The sequence below is a fragment of the Caretta caretta genome, chromosome 28, assembly GCF_965140235.1.
Source record: "Caretta caretta isolate rCarCar2 chromosome 28, rCarCar1.hap1, whole genome shotgun sequence".
NCBI lineage: Eukaryota > Metazoa > Chordata > Testudines > Cheloniidae > Caretta > Caretta caretta.
Window position 1 is genome coordinate 5875571 of NC_134233.1, and position 21179 is coordinate 5896749.

Below are 21179 nucleotides of genomic sequence, written 5' to 3' on the forward strand. Positions count from 1 at the left end.
ACTAGGACACAGGGGGTCTGGCACAGCCAAGCTGGGCTCCTCACACACAGCCGCCCCTAGGTTAGCTCCGCGGGCTGCACGAGTGCCCGTTCCCGAGCACGTTTCCTGGCCCTGGACCCACAGCCTGGCACTCAGGCAGCTCGCCGGTATGGTGGGCACCTGTTATTAATACTCGGCCTTTCATCGGAGACGCCACGGCCACCGCAAACCCGCTACTGGGTGCAGCTCTGCCAGACCTGGCCCAAAGCAACACGCTCAAGGGGGAGAGTTAGCAGTGGACACAGGGGAGCAGCCTCTCGACTCTCACCTCTCAGGCTCTGGCCTTCAATCCCCTTCTGCCCCACCATTACTCAGGGTAACAGATTCCCTCCCAGGCTCAGGGAATCCTGGCCTTTCATGCACATTGCCCCTACAAAGGCAGGTGAACAGCCAGGCCTTCTCTGGAACCATGTAGGTCAAACCAGATAAGACACGGGGGGTTGTGGAGCACCATCTCCCCTGGTGGGCAGGGGACCAGGACTCCAGGTTGTCATGCTCAGCTCTGCCACCAACTCCCTCTGTGACTTTGGGAGAGTCATTTGGCCTCTCTGTGCCTCAGTTTCACAACCTACAAAACACGCCTAATACAAATCCGGGGAAGCGTGCTTTAAGGGTCAGGTCCCAGGCAGGAGAGGGGAGAGCCGCATTGAGAAGGCCGGAGGTTGTCGTTCTCTGCAGCAGAATCACAGGGCACAGCAGGGGCTTAGCACTCTCTAGGCCTACAGGACTCAGACCGGGGGTCATGCTGGCGTGTCTGAGAGCTGACGATGATCAGGAGCCACATGGCTCAGAGAAGCACAGAGATCTCATGGACCAGTTTCCAACTGGCCAGGCTGCGCCTTCACTCTCAGAGCCATGAGCCAGGCCCACTGTGTCACTAAGGCAGGGGTGGGCAAACTTTTTGGCCCGAGGGCCACATGGGGTTGAAAAATGGTATGGAGGGCCGGGTAGGGAAGGCTGGGCCTCCCCAAATAGCATGGCCCCCACCCTTATCCACCCCCTCCCACTTCCCGCCCCCTGACTGCCCCTCTCAGAATCCCCGAACCATCCAACCCCCTGCTCCCTGTCCCCTGACCGCCCCCTCCGGAGACCCCCACACCCTAACTGCCCCCGGGACCCCAACCCCCCCCACTCCCTGTCCCCTATCCACACCCCGGGGGAGGGGAGGCAGCGGGGGAGGGGCCGGGGATTGGACAGGACGGTCCTGCGGGCCAGACGTCGTTTGCCCACGTCCTGTCCGGCCGCCTGAGCTCCCGGCCGGGGAGCGAACCCCGGTCCCTCCCCCGCAGCCGCTCGCCCTCTGCCCGCTGCTCCTGCCATGGAGCGTTGCAGCGGCGGGACCGGCTCCGGCGAGCGGGGGGCGGGATTGGATGAGGGGCAGGGGTTTGCGGAGAGAGTCAGGGAGCCGGGGGCGTTGGATGGGGGGAGGGCGGTCGGGGGAGGGGCCGGGGCTCGCCTCCTTGGCCGGGAGCTCAGGCGGGCCGGACAGGCCGGTCCCGCGGGCCCTAATTTGCACGTGTTGGTCGCAGGCCGGGACTCAGAAGTGAGGGTTCCGGGTGCAGGGGGAATGGGACTGTGCAGGGGGTCCAGATGAAGGTGGTTGGGGGTCAGCAGGGGAGGCTGGGTGCTGAGGACTCAGCATGAGGGTCCAGGTGCTGGGGGGTTCAGTGGGATGGGGGGCTCATTTGGGATGGTCCAGGTGCAGGGGGCTAGTCAGAGCATGGGTCTGGATGCAGGGAGGGGGAGCTCAGCACAGATCCAGATGCAGGGGGGACTCTGTGGGGGTAGGTCTGGATGCAGGGGGTCTCCATCCCTGCTGAAGGCAGCAGAGAAGTGAGGGTGTCAATCCTGCAATGCCCCTAGAGCAGCCTTGCAACACTCCCCCATCCCCTTTTGGGTTGGGGCCCCCACTATTACAACAGCCTGAAATTTCAGGGGTAAACTTCCGAAAATGTGGAATTGTCTTATTTTCAAATCCTATGGCCATGAAATTGACCAGAATGGACTGTGAATTTGATAGGGCCCTAGTAATAACAGAAAGTTTATCGCTGCTGTTCTCAGTCTCATAGTGTGCTCCATCGCAAACGTGACAAAACCCAATACAAGAATACCCCACCAATTATGGGTTTTGCTCACAAGAGTGAAACAAGCCTAATGGAGGAAAGCATACACTCATGCCCACACAGCCGTCTCAAATAGATAGATTACTCTGCGCTTCACCCCACATGTAGTGAAGGTTGCCAGACATGTTCCATCAAAGGCCTGGCTGCAATTCAGCAAAGGATAAAATAATACCATGTGTAAAGCACTGAAATCCGTCTGGATAAAAGGCACCAGATGATCATAAAGTGTTATCAAGAGTCACAACCACACATCTAATAACCAGAGGACTAAACCTACTAACCAGAGTTTGCTTCAAATGATTCCTTTCCTACTCAGTGGAGTCCAAGGGCTGTGCTGTGGTGGGAACGCCAAATCCCACCCCTTTTACTTCACTACTGGTGGAGGAGAAGGGCTTCCTGCTCAGGTGTTCTCCCTGAATGTTATTTGAGACTCACACATTTTTCTGTTAGACTTGGCTACAAAGTGCCTCTTTAATTTGATGGTTTCCCAGTCTGCTGAGAAGAATGGAAACCGTCTTCTCTCCAAGACACAAACCCATCCCTGCTGTCTAGTTAGAGGGAACCAATACCATTCTCTCCATCCGTCCATCCCCATTCTCTCCCATCCCTATCAGCTGCTTCTTCCCTTCTCTCTGAGTTTTCTTTTTCAGGCTATAGATACATTACAGCTCAGTGCGGATGGGCAGAGTCCCTGTGTGTTTCTGGAGAGGCTCAGCCCTGGCACTGTGTCAGGGTCGGGTGCAGCCTCACCTCTGAGTCCATGTCTCAGGGGAGGCGCGGGGCTTCAGGGTGATCTCCCACCTCCATACAGCCAGTTGGCGACTCTTGCCCCTGTTGCTGCACCCACCCTGCAAAGGTGTGGGGATGACACAAACAGCTGCGGGGAAGCCGTGGGAGCCTTGGCCAGGACTGCCATTTAGGGAGGGTGGAGGGGCACCTCCATCTCGAGTTCCATACCAGAGGCCTGTTCGTGGCACATAGTCGGAGCTCTTACCTGCTGCGCCATGCAGGTGCCCTCCTCCAGCTCCTGTGGTCTATTTCCTCCACTGCACTAGGGTGTCTGGGGGTGGGCAGGCAAGGAAGAGGTCAGTCGAGGGGTGGGGGTGGGGAAGCACAGGGGCCCTGGGGATGGGGGAGGGAGAGAAGCAGAGAGTCCCCAGTGGTGGGACAGCTTCAGAAAAATCTAGAGAAATTCTGCTCCTAGGTTTGATATTGTTTTATCGTCTATTTAGTATGAACATTTAATTGCATGTCATGGCTTGGGCTTTTTGGCAAGCAGCATATGGAATGCTTAAACCTTGATTATGTATCTTAGATTATCCTTACAATTGGATGTCTCTGAAGACCTTAGATTGAACTGCTACTGTACATAAAAGAGCCATGATAAGTGCATCTTTTGCTCCACTTTCCACATTTTAAAATGTGTCTAGATTAGGAAAAATTGTCAGGGTTAGGTAAACCTCATGTAGATGCAAGGGTGTAGTTTGTGGGGTGGGAGGGTTGCCCCTCCTCCCCAAACTGCAGGCCTCGACAGTTGTGGAATTTGCGCATCCCCCTCCCCCCATGCAGAGTCCTGTTGGCCTGACTGAAGCTGGCCCCCCAAATGTAGAAGTCAAACTATGCCTATGTGTAGACCTTTTACCTCCAGTGAGCTGGTTGCGGTTGATTGCCAGGTACTCCTAGAATTAACCCACTAAAAATTCTACCAACGTTACCAGCAAATGAAAAGGATATCATTTCAATCCCATGGTATTCTTATATTCTAGCATTGATTAAATCCTTTTGTTTCAGATCAGCCCAAATGAAATTGAAAGATTTTCAGATTTCCCATTGTCAAACAAAACACTGAAAGGTAAGTACACCAACAGTTCTTCGGAAAGTATTGGAATAGAAGACCAATTTTCATCAGTCTTCTTCATTGGCTGTTTCAGGAGTTTTTGTTTTTAAATATCAGAGTTCCAAGATAATGTTGCCACCTGCAGTATTTTTCCTTATGGGAAAATGTATCATTATCCAAGGCAAAAAGTAAGAATCTTTTTTTTTCTCTCCCAAATACTAGGTTTGCAAGAAGCACAGTATCGCATGGTTACTGAGATACAGAGGCAGACCATAGGCTTGTCGTTGCAAGGTAAAGATGTACTTGGAGCTGCAAAGACTGGATCAGGCAAAACCTTGGCATTTATTATCCCAGCAAGTAACTGACCTTCTCATTGGAAGCTTGAGCTTACGTAAAGTGAAGGTATTGGACAGTAAACAGCATATTTTGGTTCACCTGGGCCAGGAGGAGACGTATAATTTGACTGTAATATTTGTTCACGTAAAGCTATGAGAGACTGACGTACGTATTGCTGTCTGAGGTTTTGTAAGATGGCCTGGGTATATTTTTGTCTCTAGAAATGTTTTGACACTTTGATATCTTGTTCTGACATTTTTATTAAGACTGATTTTTTTTCAAAAAAGTTTTTTCTTGATAGTCCTTTACCCATATAGTTGTCTGCTAAAATTATTTAAAACTGAATGTCTGTATGGAATAAGTGTAAAATTGATCAAGGAACCTCTTTACAATTAATCTTCACTAAATATGTAATACATTGTTCATTGTAGGTTAGGCTAGAGTTCATGAAAATGGTTTGCAAAATAGACTGAAAATTGGCTCACAACCAATATTCCTTATAGGATAAAAGTTCCTAGTGGTTCAGCTGGAAAGTTAGGCTTTGCATTTATTTTCTTTAGTATTCTAGAAAGGGATTTTTCAAGTTGGCATCTAAATTGTTCCCTCAATCAATGGTGATCAGGTTGGGAGGGCTTAATTTGGTTTTAAATGATGAGATTAGTGATAAGCATTCAATGTAGATTATTAGTTTAGGGCCCAATCCACTTGCATTAAAGTCAATGACAAAAGAGTGGGAACAGAAATGGGTATTTAGGCAAGCTCTCAGAAACCGGAATGTGCTTTATGCTAGATCTCATTCATGCTGATTCGGAAATAAATGTCTAAGTTTTGGAAGGGGGTGGGGGGAAACAATCTTCTGCATACTGTAGAAAGGAAAATGAGGTTGCTTAATTTATATCAGTAATTGAGAACTAGAGCTCTTGAAACAATTGTATGCATGTTGAGGTCCACGCATTTAAAGGGATTTGTAGAGAAGGGGCCTAGTGATAACTGGGATTTAGTGTCATATAGAAGGAGGTTAGAAAACAAGTTTTGTTCTCCTGTGTGGCTGTGGAAATCACCATGAGTAGGGGTATCACGTCAGCTCTGGTGAAATCCTTTTGTTGTACAGCTGAACACAACAATTTGACAGCGTGTGAATCTGTAATAGCAGAAGTGGACCTGCATCATGGCTGCTGTACCTTTAGTTGGAGTGCTCTGTTTCAGCCATGGTACTGCCTTGTAGGTGTGCGCCCAGTACTGCTAAGGGCATTCTACACCCAAAAATGAAAAATTCTGTGCACAATATTTTAAAATTCTGCAAATTTTATTTGTTAATTAAATGTGGAGGCTCCAGCACAAGCCACTGGCTGCACAGAGGTGGGAGATCATTGTGCAGCCGCCTCCTCCCCCCCCCTCCCGCCCCCAGGGGACACGGACTCACCGGTGAGGCTGTACCCAACCCTGACACAATGCAAGGATCCGGTCTGCCCCAGAAACACCCCAGAGTCCTGCCCCACCATGCCAGGTGCACCAGGTGTGGACAGGGAGGCTCACAAGGCGGGATCCGAGTTGGAAGGAATCCAACTGTGGGGTGAGGGAGTTCTGTGTGGGGCAATCTGGGAGCTGGCGGCTCAGTGGGTGATCTGGATGCCCAGGAGCTTGTTGGGGGTTCTGGCTGCAAAGGTAATGGGATTCTGCATTGGGGGTCCAGGTGAAGGTAGTTGGGGCTCAGTGGGGGGAGGGGGTTGAGTTGCGGGGAGATTGAGCTCAGCAGGGGGGTCTGACTGTGAGGGGATGTCCAGATGCTGGAGGAGTGGGGATCAGTGAGTTAGATACAATTGTTGTTATTGGGTCTCTGCATGAGAATAAAATATATGCATAGACTGTAACCCAGTTCTTCCTCTCCTTGAATTTGAGCCTGCTATGGTGTCATTATCCTGGGTTTGTGGCATCACACGATTGTCATGGAAAAGCAAATGGAGTAAATTCAGCATTATTGCGTAACGGCAGCTTCTAGCAGGACTCCTGAGAGTTTTCTCAGTATTAAGTGACTTGCCTGAAATGGGTCAGGCTGTGTGTGCCCGCCTTTTCCCCCACGAGTACGACGGGATGACTTGTCTCACACCGGTGCTCTTGGGAATGCTTCTAAAGCACTCTGGAGACTGAAGCAGCTGGACTAGTGTTCCTAAAAAGGGTCAAGGAAATGGGATTTAATTCTAATCCTGCTGAGATCACTTTCCGGTGCACAAAGGGGGCCTTGTCAGAGAGCCGCTTTTCAATGAGACGTTTTCTGCGGTCGGCTAGTGGTAGAGGCAGCGTGAATAGAGCTTAGCGGAATACTGGGGATAGAAGGCCTGTTTCTTGGCTGAGAAACTGTACCCTCTGCTCTACGACTGACTACCCCTTGACTTCACCCCACCTTTGTCGGGATCTCCTTTCAGATGAATTCTCCCAGGGCCTGGGTGTATTTAAGGCTTTGCTGAAGTTTCAAGGGAAGGCTGATAAGAACCAGTCTTCAGCTATTTTTGCTGGCAGCGTGGTGATTTGAAGAGAGCACTTTCCTTCTGTAGGAAAAGCTTTACAGGCAGTGGCGTAGCTAGGACAGGGAAACTGGGCGGGCAATGACGGGGCGGTTGGGGATAGGGAGACCTGCCTCCCCCACCATCTCCAGCCGTCCTTCACTGCTCAGCAGGCACCTGACCATGAGGCTGCCTGGGGGAGGGCGGGGGTGTACCTTGCAGGGGCAGGGCTGGAGACCAGGGCAGCAGCACGTGGCGCTGGCAGGAGCGGGACGCGGATGGACACCGACCCGGTGTTGGGAGTCCCAGCCTGTGGATTCGGGGGGCTCCAGCCCCGATCTGGGTGGGCCTGGATGCTAAGTGGGTGGGCCGCAGCCCACTCAGGCCCACCCATGGCTACAGCCCTGTCAGGTGCTTGCTGACTCCTAATCTAACGCACAGATTAACGGTAAAACTGCCCTGCATTAGGGTTTCATTGTGGGGGAATCTGCCAAGTTCTTCGAGTGCTTGCTCATGTCGATTCCAAGTAGGTGTGCGGATGCCGCGTGCACAGTCGTCGGAAGGTTTTTCCCCAAGCAGTACCCGTCGGGTCAGCTGTGGAGCCCCCGGAGCTGCGCCTTCATGGCGGTGTATATAGGTCCCTGCCGACCCGCCACCTCTTCAATTCGTTCTTCCTGCCTGTGACGGTCGTTGGAGCTGTGTGTCTCTCTTGCCTCCGCAAGCAGTTTCCCCAGTGATGGGACTTTCTGTTAACCTGTAAATAGTTAATTAGTTAGTGTTAGTTTTCAGTAATTAGTTCGATAGAAGTGGGGGGTTCCCCCAAGCCCAATTCCCTCCCCTCTTGGGGTTCGGCACATGCCTCCATCCCAAGAGTTTAAGCCGTGCGGGACCTGCTACAAGCTCATGTCAATGGGCGACCCCCACGACTCCTGCCTAAAGTGTCTGGGGAAAGCACATCAAACAGCTCGCTTCAAGATCTGCAAAGTTCTCCGCCCGAGAACAAAGAAAGAAAGGGACTTCAGGCTCAAAGAACTCCTTATGGAGGCAGCCCTCCGTCCCCTGCCGGCTCTGGGCGCGCAGGACTTGGCATTAAGCACCTCTGTGCGCAGCGCTCTGGCCTCTGTTAGAGAAACTACGGCTCGCACTCACCGGTGCCACCTAAGCAGCACAAGAAGATGACTAGAGGGCGCTCACCCATGGTCAGAGCACTGGGTCTGACAGCATAAGCGGTCTGCGTCCTGCGCAGGGATCAGCACTGTCGACTTTGGGCCTGCAGAGGGATCCGTCAAGTCTGGTGCCACTGGACCCTCCTGCTAGAGAGTGCCAGGTGGAGGAGCAGGAGCTCCCTTCCATCCTAGACACGTTTGAGGTGGCCAGGGACTTGATTGCTAGGGGGAGGGATAGCTCAGTGGTTTGAGCATTGGCCTGCTAAACCCAGGGTTGTGAGTTCAATCCCTGAGGGGGCCATTTAGGGATCTGGGGCACAAATTGGGGATTGGTCCTGCTTTGAGCAGCGGGTTGGACTAGTTACCTCCTGCGGTCCCTTCCAACCCTGATATTCTATGATTCTATGATGGCACCGCAGTTTCCCACCAGGCAAGATAGACCTCCGGCCCCACAAGGCACGGCGCCGTCCAGAAGCAAGCCCATGATGATGAAGCTCTGCTCGCCTTCCCCACGGCACCATCCTCCGACACTATCCTGCTTGGACCACCCTGCCAGATTGGCTGAAGAAGTTAGCTGCCTGGTTCTTAAACTCAGCAGCAGCAGTCGCTCGCTGGGTGCTCAGTGATTCTCTGCCTCCCTGGGCTCAGCTCTTGCCAAGCCCTGCTTTTGCTCTGCTCCTCCACAGCTTCAGCCCAGATCCTGTCCTACACCCAGCCTTGCTCCTTCCTCAGAACAAGCCCTGCTCCCTTCTTCCCTGGCCCCGGTGATCCGGTTCTGACCCTTGGCTCTGATTCCTGACTCCAACTCTCTCTTGATTCTAGAGTGACCAGATATCCCCATTTGATAGGAACAGTCCTGATCTGGGGGTCTTTTTCTTATATAGGTTCCTATTACCCCCCACCCCCATCCCGATTTTTCACATTTGCTGTCTGGTCACCCTACTTGATTCTTGGCTCTGGCATTTGGATTCTGACTCTAGTTCTAATCTTTGGACCTGCTTCTTGGTTTTGGCCCTGTCTCAATCCCTGCTTTTGGCATTTGGACACTCACCACTAGGTATGACTCCCACTCTGACCACTAGGCCTGACCGCCTACAACCCGGTCTCCTGGCATGTGTTCAGTCTGGTTTGTGGTTTAACCATCTGGTGAGTTCCATGTAACCTTGTGCATGTCTTTGTGAGGAAACCAAGTATCACCAATAATCAGTGCATGTTACTGCACAGCGGTTCTCAAACTGTGGGTCGGGATCCCTTTTTAATAGGGTCGCCAGGGCTGGAGTTAGACTTGCCTGGGCCCAGGGCTGAAGCCCAAGCCTGAGCCCTGGGCAGCAGGGCTGAGACTTGGGCTTCAGCCCTGGGATCAGGTTACAGCTCCCCCCGCCCCCTGCCTGGGCCTGAAGCCCTTGGGTTTTGACTTTGGCCCCTTCTGGCCCGGGGGAGCTAGGGCTTGGGCGGGCTCAGGGTTTGGTTCTCCCTCCTGGGGTCGCGAAGTAATTTTTGTTGTCAGAAGGGGGTCGTGGTGCAATGAAGTTGGAGGACCCCTGTTATAGCAAGTTCTTATCTTTCTCTATTATCGTTTGCCATCCTAATGCCATGGGGGAAGTAGTTTTGTTTTGCTGTATGGGGGTGGCTTGCTGCATCAGGGCCTCTAGTGGGTGGAGCACGTACGGGCTCTGGCTGGGAGTTCAGATGTGGGAGTTCAGTGGGACACTGGGGCATGGCCACTAGGTAACTCGAGGGGATGGAAGACCACGAGTGTCGATGAGGCCCCCTCGCACTAGGTCCAGGTGTCCTTCCCCCCCCCCCCCCCCCCCCCCCGCCCGCCTGGAAGCACTCGCAGCAGCTCTGCATACTAGGCCCAAGTGTCCTTGGCCCCCGCGCCTGGAGGCACTGGCAGCAGTTATGCTGAGGATCTGCAACAATATGTTGCAGAGTCAGACTGCCTGAAACTAAACAAGGCCAAACAGGGCAGATATGGAAGAACAATGCTGAATAAAGCAGCTTTATGTATAGTTTAACAAATGATACAGAGAACAAGGGCACTAGCTGGGAACTGGATTGGCTGGCTATATGGATACTTAGGGCAGCTTGCTATTGGATAGGTATGCTGGGAAAAAGGATGTATAAAAGCCTGTGTAACTTCCTGCTCTGGGTGCAGGATTGGAGATTCTATTCTCCCTGTACCTTTTTGCAGCTGCAAATAAACTTTTCTGCTTCTCCACCCCGTTGTGATTATTGGGTGTAGCACAGCGGGTAGCGAACCAACCTCAGCTGTTGTTTAGGCTCTCGGCACTGGGTGCCGGCAACAATAACAATTATCAAAAAGTGTCATGTTTTCTCTAGTGACGTGCTAACATATTTTGCCACCAGGATAAATATGGACTAATTCTAATGAATTACCACAGATTTACATTGGTGTAACTGAAATTGTGCATTCAATATCCTGTTTCAGGTTAGTAAAAATAAAAGAATGCTGTGGGTTTTGTGGACATGTACAAGATACAGATTTATAAAAACAACATGAAAACAGGTAGTTATGCTGGGGAAAGGGGAAGCCTTATTGAAGCTGGTGGGCATACCAGTTGTCCTTTATTCAGGATCAATGTAAAAACAATCAAGCTCTTTTGTGGAACAGATGGCTGACTTAATAGAAGTCACCATCAAGTAAAGTTGGACTAGGAGTTGAGCCATACAGTGGAAGGGGCTTTCACTAGGGTCTGAATGCAAATGCAGGGAGATGGGGTTTGGGCGGGGGGGAGGAAGAGAGGGAGTGTGACACCGCAGAAGCACAAAGGAGCCCCAGAGAAGTATTTGTAGTGTGATCTCAGAAAAAGTTGAGAGAGAGAGAGAGAGAGCACGCGCGCTTTAGGGTAGACTGCTGGATAGAAAGAGGCTTGGAATTGTGAGCCAAGAAACTATTCCTGCTGTCGTTAGGGAAATAGAACTTTGTGTACATTCTTTGTAAATAGCAGGATTGTGTCAAAAAAATACCTGACTCCATCACCCATTTCTCCCCCAATGGAAACAACTCACAAGACCCAAAATATTCACTAATTACTCATGTCAAAAGGGATAACAATATTGTGAATTCTTTTCTTTTCCTGTTCTTCGATAAAGAATTAGACCTGCTTCAGTAAAGAACCATAAACACTGAAAATACTGTTTTGTTCTCTCAGAGCTAGCTCTCAGTAGATCTAGAAAATAAGAGTGTTTGTTGTTACACAATCCTTAGAATTCAATTATTTGCACAAATCATTTTAATTTTCCTCTGATTAGGATTTAAAAATAAGCAATTAGATATTCTGTATAGTGTTTAGGAAATTTGTAGGATTAAGATCAGCATGTATTCTGTATACATGGCTTTACCATATATGCAACCTCACATCTACACTTGTAAGAGGACCACATTTCCTGAAGCAGTTTCACACCACTTCAAGCTAGGACAGTTTTAAGCTACTTTATGTTTCAAATGTGAATGGTGTCCGCTGTGTCAATTAATTTTTTAAAATTATGACCATGATCTAAGATGCACATTTTCAGAATTTTCTTACATCATTCATATGCTGGGATGAATAAGGCTGCTTTCCTGAACTGCGGTCCATATTTGGAATTGTCTTTATAGTTTAGACTCAACCATCCTTCTTATACAGTTTGGAAGTTGTTTGATACTCCCTTGGGACCAGATTTACTCTTCTTTACACAGATTTGGGCCCTAGTCGGGGAGCGACATACTCATGTAACCGAGGAGCAGAATTTGGCCCTCATATGGGTTCAGTCTCTCAGTTAGGCCTGTCTTTTTATCTTATCTATTGATATAGCATCCATCCCGAGAGTAGAAGAGCAGCTGTCCCATTTCAGACGAGATACATCAATACCTATATTGATTATTCACAATGTTTTTATCTTTGTTGTACTGTTCCTTTTGAGAAATAAGAAAATAGAGTAAAAGTAAAATGTACTTTTTCTCCCAAATCTATGTGCCATTCCCGATCTTGATTGAACAGGGGAGAGCGTCTTTCCTCTGGATTAAGAGTCCAGCTGAGACAACTACCCCAGCCCCACACATTCTACAAGGGAATCCAAAGTCAGAGCAGTGGCGTTCAGTGAAGGGTAGCTGCTCTCTTTGAACATCCTGATAGATGAAATAAAGGACTGGGGGTCATCATTAAAAGTACCTTAAATGGGAGCTCAATCCCCAAAGCTATGATTGCCGAATCAGGAAAAAACAAGAAAGTATGTCGTCTCAGGGATTGGCATATTCAAGTTTACAAGAGAGACGATAAAGACTGGCCATGACGTAGAAAAATCAAAATTCAAGTTTGCCAGTAAGAAAAGAGCCTGAGTAATAGTCAGCTAAAGAATGGAAGTGTTGGGAACACTGGGGCATGGCCACTAGGTAACTCGAGGGGATGGAAGACCACGAGTGTCGATGAAGCCCCCTCGCACTAGGCCCCGGTGTCCTTGCCCCCCCCCCTGCCTGGAGGCACTCGCAGCAGCTCTGCGTGCTAGGCCCAAGTGTCCTTGGCCCCCCCGCCTGGAGGCACACACAGCAGTTATGCTGAGAATCTGCAACAGTATGTTGCAGAGTCAGACTGCCTGAAACTAAGCAAGGCCAAACGGGAGATATGGAAGAACAATGCTGAATAAAGCAGCTTTATGTATAGTTTAACAAATAATACAGAGAATCAGGGAACTAGCTGGGAACTGGATTGGCTGGCTATATGGATACTTGGGACAGCTTGCTATTGGATAAGTATGCTGGGAAAAAGGATGTATAAAAGCCTGTGTAACTTCCTGCTCTGTTGTGCAGGATTTGAGATTTTATTCTCCCTGTACCTTTTTGCAGCTGCAAATAAACTTTTCTGCTTCTCCACCCCGTTGTGATTATTGGGTGTAGCACACCGGGTAACGAACCAACTCAAGCTGTTGTTCAGCCTCTCGGCACTGGGTGCCGGCAACAGCTTTTGGCGTCCCTGGGTGGGCGACGAGGCTGCAATTTAGCCTTGCCCGGACCCCTCCTGGAGGTCGAGGATTGCAGCGAGAACCGACGCCCAGCGCGCACCGGTGAGTTCATCGGGGGCCTCGGAGGAGACGCGATTTGATCGACCCCAGAGGGCACAACGGTGCAACGCACTCATATAGTGGAGAAGCTGTTGTGGACGGCGGTGAAGAACCGGTCCCTTAGACATGGGGGAGGAGCAGCTGCAGGCCACGGTGAAGAACCGGACCCTTGGATAAGGTAGGAACCTATTAAAATCCGGATTATATGCTCTGTTGGAACCTGGGGACGCCCAGAGTTACCCTGTAGGTATGGGACAGGGACAGAGCTCAGAGGTTAGGGCATGGTGTACGCCCCTAGAGTGCATTCTAGCAAACTGGAAGGTATTTGGTGCGGATCCAATGACTAAGAGCCAATTAAAACGATTCTGTACAGTTGACTGGCCTCAATATCAACTAGAGGACCAGGAGTGGTGGCCACCAGGAGGGTCAATTAATTACAACACGATCCTCCAATTAGTTTTGTTTTGTCAGTGAATGGGTAAATGGAATGAACATATGTATGCGCATTTGTTTCTGACTTTATGTACTCGACCAGATATTTTACAGCGCTGTAATCTGACTCCGACTGGTTCGGTAGCAGCTAATGTTAGTCCCCAGACCCCCACCCCCACTGTAATGGCAGAGCCGGTGTCCCCTTCGGCCCCCACATCCCCACCTTATAAGGGTAGGATGCCTCGGGTTACAGAGATTGCCTCCTCGGTGGGACTCTATCCTTTGCTTACCGAGACGGTTGTGGCTTGCCCAGGGGCAGACGGACGTCAGGCTACCACTATGCAAGTTTAAACCCATGTGCCATTCAATCCAATAGACTTAGCAGCTTTTAAAACACAGGCTGGGGAATTCTCAACGAACCCAAGCAGGTTTATTTCAGTCTTTGAGCGGTGCCTCAGTAGTCACAAGCCGATTGAGACGACTGTAATATCCTCCTGAGAACCCTGTTGTCTGAGGTGGAGAGGGATCAGGTTACAGCTAAGGCAAGGGGAGCGTCAGCTTTCAAGCGAAAGAAAGGAAGCTATCTGTCAAGTTCCTACCCCAAGTAACCGTAAGCGGCTCAGGGCATTTCTGGATATGGCAGGCTTTTGCAGGATATGGATCCCAGAGTTTGGACTGTGGGCTAAACCCCTGTATGACTGTGTAAAAGGAGCAGATCATGACCCCTTCTATTGAACCCCAGAGGCTGACAGGGCATTTAAAATCCTGAAAAGAAACTTGATGGAAGCCCCGGCTCTGGGCCTGCCAGATCTCTCTAAGCCGTTTCAGTTGTATGTACATGAACGAAGGGGGGTGGCCCTAGGAGTGCTTACACAGCTGTTAGGAGCATGGAAGCGTCCTGTGGCTTATTTTTCTAAGCAATTGGATCAGGTTGCAAAGGGTTGGCCGGCATGTTTACGGGCGGTCGCAGCTACTGCCCTATTGCTTGAGGAAGCCGAGAAGCTAACATTGGGAGGGGTTATGCAAATCTATACTCCCCATATGGTCCGAGCCTTATTGGATGCAAAGGGAGGGCTTTGGCTCACCCAGGCTTGGATTGCTCGGTACCAGGCTAAGCTGTTAGAGAACTCTGAAGTCACCCTACAGCCTTGCCCCTCCCTTAATCCAGCCACCCTCTTGCCAGAAACAGAGGAACAGAAACATGACTGTTTAGAGATCATAGATGTCCAGTACTCCAGCCGTCCGGATTTAAAGGATGCACCCGTCCCAAATGCAGATTATGAGTGGTACACTGATGGTAGCAGTACTGTAATAGATGGGCACAGGAGGGCGGGTTATGCTGTTGTGACCCTCCATGACACTGTGGAAGCTGAAGGTTTGCCTGCTGGGACCTCTGCCCAGCTTGCCGAACTAATAGCCCTGACCCGTGCACTTGAACTGTCAAAAGGAAAGCGGGTCAACATTTTTACTGATTCAAAGTATGCTTTTGGTGTGCTGCATGCTCATGCTGGCCTATGGAAGCAAAGGGGAATGCTGACAGCCCAAGGCTCCCCAGTCAAGTAAGGGCCCCAAATCCTCCGGCTCCTAGAAGCCATACAACTTCCCTCGGAAGTGGCGGTGGTACACTGTAAAGCCCATCAAAGGGAGGATCAAGATGTGGCCAGAGGTAACGCCCGGGCAGATAGAGAGGCTAAGCATGCTGCCACCCTGCCATCCCCTCAGGCTGAGAACGCCCATATGCATGCCCTTATCCCATCAGTAGGGGAGCTTCCAACCCCTCAGTACTCTGGGGAGGAGAGACAGCTAACTGACAAACTCAGTCTCCGGGAAAAGGAGGGATGGCTCCATTCCCCAGAAGGGAAGGTCCTCTTACCAAAGGGCCTAATCCGGCCAGTGCTGCAGAAACTACATCAAACCACTCATGCTGGCAGGGAAACACTTATCCAGCTAATGGGAAAATACTTTATCACTTCCGGACTCCGACCCCTGGCTGCCCAGGTACAAGCGGACTGCTTAGTCTACCAAAAGAATAACCCCCGACTGGGACATCCTGTGCCACCAGCTGCCCTAGAACCCACTCCGGGCCCCGGACAAGTGTGGCAAATAGACTTTACTGAGTTTCCCCGGACCCAAGGGTTCAAATATCTCCTTGTTATAGTGGATCGGTTCAGCGGATGGCCAGAAGCCTTCCCATGCTGTAACTGCACTGCCAGGACAGTGGCCCTCAAGTTTGTTAAGGAGCTCATTCCTCGCTTTGGACTCCCCCTGTGGATGGAATCTGACAATGGGACACACTTCACGTCAAAAATCATTCAAAGCATCTCACATGCCTTACAGATCCCCTGGAAACTCCATACACCCTGGAGACCGCAAGCCAGTGGTGTAGTGGAGCATACCAATCAGACCCTTAAACGGCATCTCTCAAAAGTGTGCCAAGAAGCCTCACTGCGATGGCCTAATGCTTTGCCCCTCGTCCTACTCCGTATCCGCGTTCTCCCAAAGGGTAGATTAGGGCTCAGTCCCTTTGAAATTATGTTTGGAAGGGCATGGCCCATGAATGGCACCCCGGTTCTGTCAGGGGAATGGGAGTTGGGTAATGTTTTTTTGTCACAGTATATGTGTTCCCTGTCTGCTGTTCTCTTGTCTCTTCACAGGCATACCAAGGATTCCCAGCCTCTCCCCTTGGACTCTCCCGTTCACTCCTTACAGCCCGGTGACTCTGTGCTTGTTCGTACCTGGAAAGACGAGCCTCTCCAGGAAAAGTGAAAAGGACCCTATACCGTCCTGCTGATCTCCCATACAGCGGCAAAGATCGAGGGACACAAGAACTGGATCCATCACTCTCGTCTGAAGGCAGTACCTGCCCCCTCGTCAGCAGAACAGTGGACCGTCCAACCTGCTGACTCCTCATCTAGTGACGATCTCGGGCTAAAGCTACTGTTTAAAAGACACAAATATCGGGCACCTTAATGCTAAAATGGGCCCACCCAGGTATTGGAGACCTTGGGTTGGGAAGACTTTGGTAATAATTAATTGGGTAACATTGTTATTCTTTGTATTGGTATTTCCAAACTGTGCATATCGGGAGCATAACTCCTTTGTTTTGCTTGCGCACCATGTTGCTAATTTAACAAACTAGACTGATTGCTGGGTATGTGCTCCGACTCCACTGTCCCCAAGACGGGAATGCCCCTTGACATGCTGCCCTTGACCCTAGCAGAATTAGCCACCACCAAAGAGCAGGAAAGAACGAACTCACCGTTCTGGAACAAGACCTCTTTACAGCAAGCCACCTATCAGGACCAGGAGTATTCAGTTGCAGTACTCACTAAGGGAGTGTTATGTTTTACCCGAAACCAATCTGATCCCTATGGGCATCCTGTGGGAAAGAGCTCCTGTGTTATTACACAGTGGGCTGATGGGTATTGGATAAAGACCAACAGGGGAGGCCAACAGTGTGGGTGTAATGGTTGCTCCCCTTTTAGGGAAACACTTACAAATAATCTTACCACAAAAAAGGGGTTTGGAAATGTAACTTGCCGTCCAGTTAATATCTCCAATGTAGCAAGCCAATGGTGGGTTTGTAGTGGTCCCTATGGCGAGTGTAATTTGAACGGGACAATTAGAAACGCCCCCACTTGTACCCAATCAGGAGGATGGGATGCCCCCCTAGGGGCATATGACCTGTTTGGAAAAGCAGCCCTAAATATCCCAGGAATCCCCTTAAGAAACAGTCCTTACTGGGCCCTACAGGGTCACTATTTTGTATGTGGCCGCAAGGCTTACAAGGTGCTGCCAGCCAACTGGACAGGTAGCTGTTATATAGCTCATGGAGTTCCTCATCTTTCCATAACTGCCACACTGCCCAAAGGAAAGATTAGAAATGCCCGAGACACCTCTGTTGAGTCACGAGAAAAGACCCTGCGGCGACTGACTAAGGCATTGGAGGGCAATATGAAGAATCCCCTCACAACCGAGAAGCTGGTAGGGTGCGCTGTACTGGGAATAGCGCCACTGTTTACCGGGCCAGCCATGGCATGCATAGGCCGCTATACTGTAAGCCTGCAGATGGTACTTGAGAAAGTGGCCTTAAAGTTAGAGGACTCGGTTAGTGATTTAGGGTCAGCAGTAAAAACATTAAATAAAGAGGTACAGCAGCTCAGGACGTTTTCCCTCCAAAACAGGCTGGCTTTGGACTATCTCTTGGCATCCCAAGGAGGGGTTTGTGCCCTCATCGGGCCCCGATGTTGTGTATATGTAAATGATAGCAGTTATGAGATCTATGAAAAGGTGGTACAGGCTGAGGCCCATGCCCGAGCCGGAGCACAGGTTGCCTATACTGCCCCAGAAAACGATTGGTTGCAGACCTTGTTTTCAGGCTGGGGTTTGTCGTCTTGGCTTGGTGGTTTATTTAGCCTGCTATTGAAATTTTTCTTTACTGTATTGATTGTATTACTGGTATTATGCTGTGCAGTATCATGTGTTAGGGCCCTTTTGCAAAAGTTAATAAGTCATTCTCTTCAGGGCTATCACAAAGTGCTTATGCAAAGTCATATTGTAAAGAAATAAGTAGCCCAAGTGAGAAAACTCAGAGCCAAGGCTGTTGAGTGTTCTCAAAGGGGGGAGTTGTTGGGAACACTGGGGCATGGCCACTAGGTAACTCGAGGGGATGGAAGACCACGAGTGTCGATGAAGCCCCCTCGCACTAGGCCCCGGTGTCCTTGCCCCCCCCCCTGCCTGGAGGCACTCGCAGCAGCTCTGCGTGCTAGGCCCAAGTGTCCTTGGCCCCCCCGCCTGGAGGCACACACAGCAGTTATGCTGAGAATCTGCAACAGTATGTTGCAGAGTCAGACTGCCTGAAACTAAGCAAGGCCAAACGGGAGATATGGAAGAACAATGCTGAATAAAGCAGCTTTATGTATAGTTTAACAAATAATACAGAGAATCAGGGAACTAGCTGGGAACTGGATTGGCTGGCTATATGGATACTTGGGACAGCTTGCTATTGGATAAGTATGCTGGGAAAAAGGATGTATAAAAGCCTGTGTAACTTCCTGCTCTGTTGTGCAGGATTTGAGATTTTATTCTCCCTGTACCTTTTTGCAGCTGCAAATAAACTTTTCTGCTTCTCCACCCCGTTGTGATTATTGGGTGTAGCACACCGGGTAACGAACCAACTCAAGCTGTTGTTCAGCCTCTCGGCACTGGGTGCCGGCAACAGAAGGGACCAGTTTACCCAGGAAGTTACAAGAGCCTTTATTAAAATGGAGAGCTACTTTTGTCCTTCTGTCTGCTTGCTTCTGGCAAAGGTTGACTCCGGAATAGAGGGGGAATCTCTTGGGGTCCAGCAGCTCTGCTGGCTTGGGAAAGTGTGCACTGCATCACCCACTCCTCCCTGTGTGAGACAATCTCTGTGCCTCTGTTTCGACAGTTCAAAACCCTTAAAAATATCTTTCTTTACAGCTCAATACAGAAATTGCCAGAACCTAGTCCTGTACTTTTTTCTTTAAAAACAAACAATGAAATGGGGATGTTTGCACGACAATGATATGAACCGATGTCTGTATTTTTATATCTTTAGATGCCCAACAAATACATAAAAATCTGCATGAAAATAACAATTAGTAAGTTTGCAAAACTGAGCAATGGAAAGTTCGGAAATGCCAGGATTCAGGGAGTCTGAGTACTGTGCACGTGCATTTTGACACAGTCTTTGAATTGCATAATGGTAGTATTTTTTTCCACAGGCCCCTCATTCAGTGACCATTGAAGTGTTGTTTGTTGTTTGCCTTCCGACACTGTGTACATACTTCTGCAACGTGAACACATCAAGTCAGGTTCCAGGTCGCAGTCCTTCTCTTCCAGGGGCTCAGTGGCCAGGGCCCAGTATATCTAAAATATCAGGTAAATCCCTGGGATTAGGGGTGTGGCTGACAGGGCCTATTTCTCAGGCACCATGAAGTGTTCTACTGTAAGGATGAGGCTTGTCTGTGCAGTAGATAGAGCTTTCTCAGGGGACAGTCTGTGACAGGAGAACAAACTCCCATGTCATTGCGAGGCTATTAGAGAGACAAGGTGGGGGAGGGATAGGGTGACCAGATAGTGAGTATGAAAAATCGTGATGGGGGTGGGGTGGGATTGATAGGTGCCTAAACCCCGAATATCTGGACTGTCCCTATAAACTTAGGACATCTGGTCACCCTAGCTGAGGTAATATCTTCTGTTGGACCAACTTCTGTTGGTGAAAGGAATAACCTTTCAAGGACCTGAAGGAGAACTCTGTGCACTCCTTTCACCAACAGAAGTTAGTCCAATAAAAGATATTACCATGACAGATGTGAGTCATATTATTAATGTACTAGACGAAGCTGCTCAGATACTTCATTGAGGAGAACAGTGGAAAAACCTAGATAGAATAAAGTGAAGGAGAAAGAGAGAGCCTCTTTCTGAGATTATCCTTTTCCTTCTCCCTAATGATCCTATTTGCTAACAAAGAAATACATTCTTAGTGCTGTTGTGGCTTTGTGCAGAAGTGTGAATTGTCTCAGTAGATTCTGATGTATTTTATCTTTTAGGTAATGATATCGAAAACAGGGAATACAAACAACACATGTTATGCAAACCCGCACCACTAGGTGGAAGCAGATATTTTGAGTTGTCATTAATTGAGAAACCATTTCAAAAAGCGAAGGAATGTTCTTGGAATTCTGCTTTAAGCCACAAGGCACACAGCTAAGCAGAGTCATCTTTTGAGTGCTGGATCTTTAATTTTTTTTTCCATACAAGAACCTGCTTAAAATCCCATTAATAAACTGTGTTCTCTTCACTCTCCTATTTGTCTATGCTGTGACGGAAAAATATAATTGTCTGTCAATAATGGCTTTTATTTGAAGCAGAGAGTTAGAAAACATGTGTGTAAAATGCTTTGAAGAAGAAAATCTCTCTAGAAATGCAAATTAGTATTATTGTTGTTATTGGGTCAAATTCTACAGTAGGTATTTAGGCTCCTAGCTTCCACTGATTTCAGACAGACAGACACAGACACAGACCCTTTGTTTTTTCTCCCTCCTCCCAGCTTTTGAAAGTATCTTGTCCCCTCATTGGTCATTTTGGTCAAGTGCCAACGAGAGGTTACCTTGAGCTTCTAAACCCTTTACAGGTGAGAGGATTTTTCCTCTGGCCGGGAGGGATTTTAAAGGGGTTTACCCTTCCCTTTATATTTATGACAAATGCATTTTCTGTATTTACCAGCTTTGTTTTCTTGCATCCTCAGTCATTTTGGGCCTTGTACATAATGTGTATAAATGGAATATTTATCATCCTCTCTGACTGTAATGTGTTTTAAGTGATGGTATATTGTCAAGCTGCATTCAGTATGGGTTAATCTGTTGATCCTCATTCGTGAGACAAGTGTATGAATTACGAGCCCAAGCAGGATCCCGCTGCTCATTGCTGCAGCTCAACTTGCACTGCCGCAGAACACTATTTGCGTGTGTGCACAAGGCTTGTGTTGCGAAAACCTTGCCCCCTGTAAATACACTCAAAGTCAACCTCTGATCCAGCTCTTGTCAAATGCAGCCAGTTAACATCACAGTGACCTCGGGTGTAAAGCTGTGGCCTCCTCCTTTTGAGGGTCTACTGTTGCCCAAGTTCTAAGTCAAGCTGAGGCAGTGTTTGGGTGATG

The 21179-nt window shown here is 49.3% G+C and overlaps 1 protein-coding gene and 1 long non-coding RNA gene across 4 annotated transcripts in view; both read left to right on the forward strand.

The window, feature by feature from the left end:
* The window catches only part of LOC142068393 (putative ATP-dependent RNA helicase DDX10), a 226684-nt gene extending 221424 nt beyond the window's left edge, over positions 1–5260 (forward strand). For all 3 annotated transcript variants that reach the window (XR_012666273.1, XR_012666274.1, XM_075123875.1), the window contains 2 exons: positions 3954–4014; positions 4222–5260. Coding sequence is in view for 1 of the 3 variants with exons in the window: in XM_075123875.1 (XP_074979976.1) it covers positions 3954–4014; positions 4222–4364 (204 nt within the window). In the remaining 2 variants the exon portion in view is untranslated. The remainder of the gene's footprint in view (positions 1–3953; positions 4015–4221) is intronic.
* A 7114-nt stretch (positions 5261–12374) lies between these two features.
* LOC142070263 (uncharacterized) lies at positions 12375–18628 on the forward strand. The gene is made up of 2 exons (XR_012666239.1): positions 12375–13241; positions 16150–18628. It is a non-coding gene; the product is annotated as an uncharacterized LOC142070263 (long non-coding RNA).
* The last annotated feature ends 2551 nt before the right edge of the window (positions 18629–21179 follow it).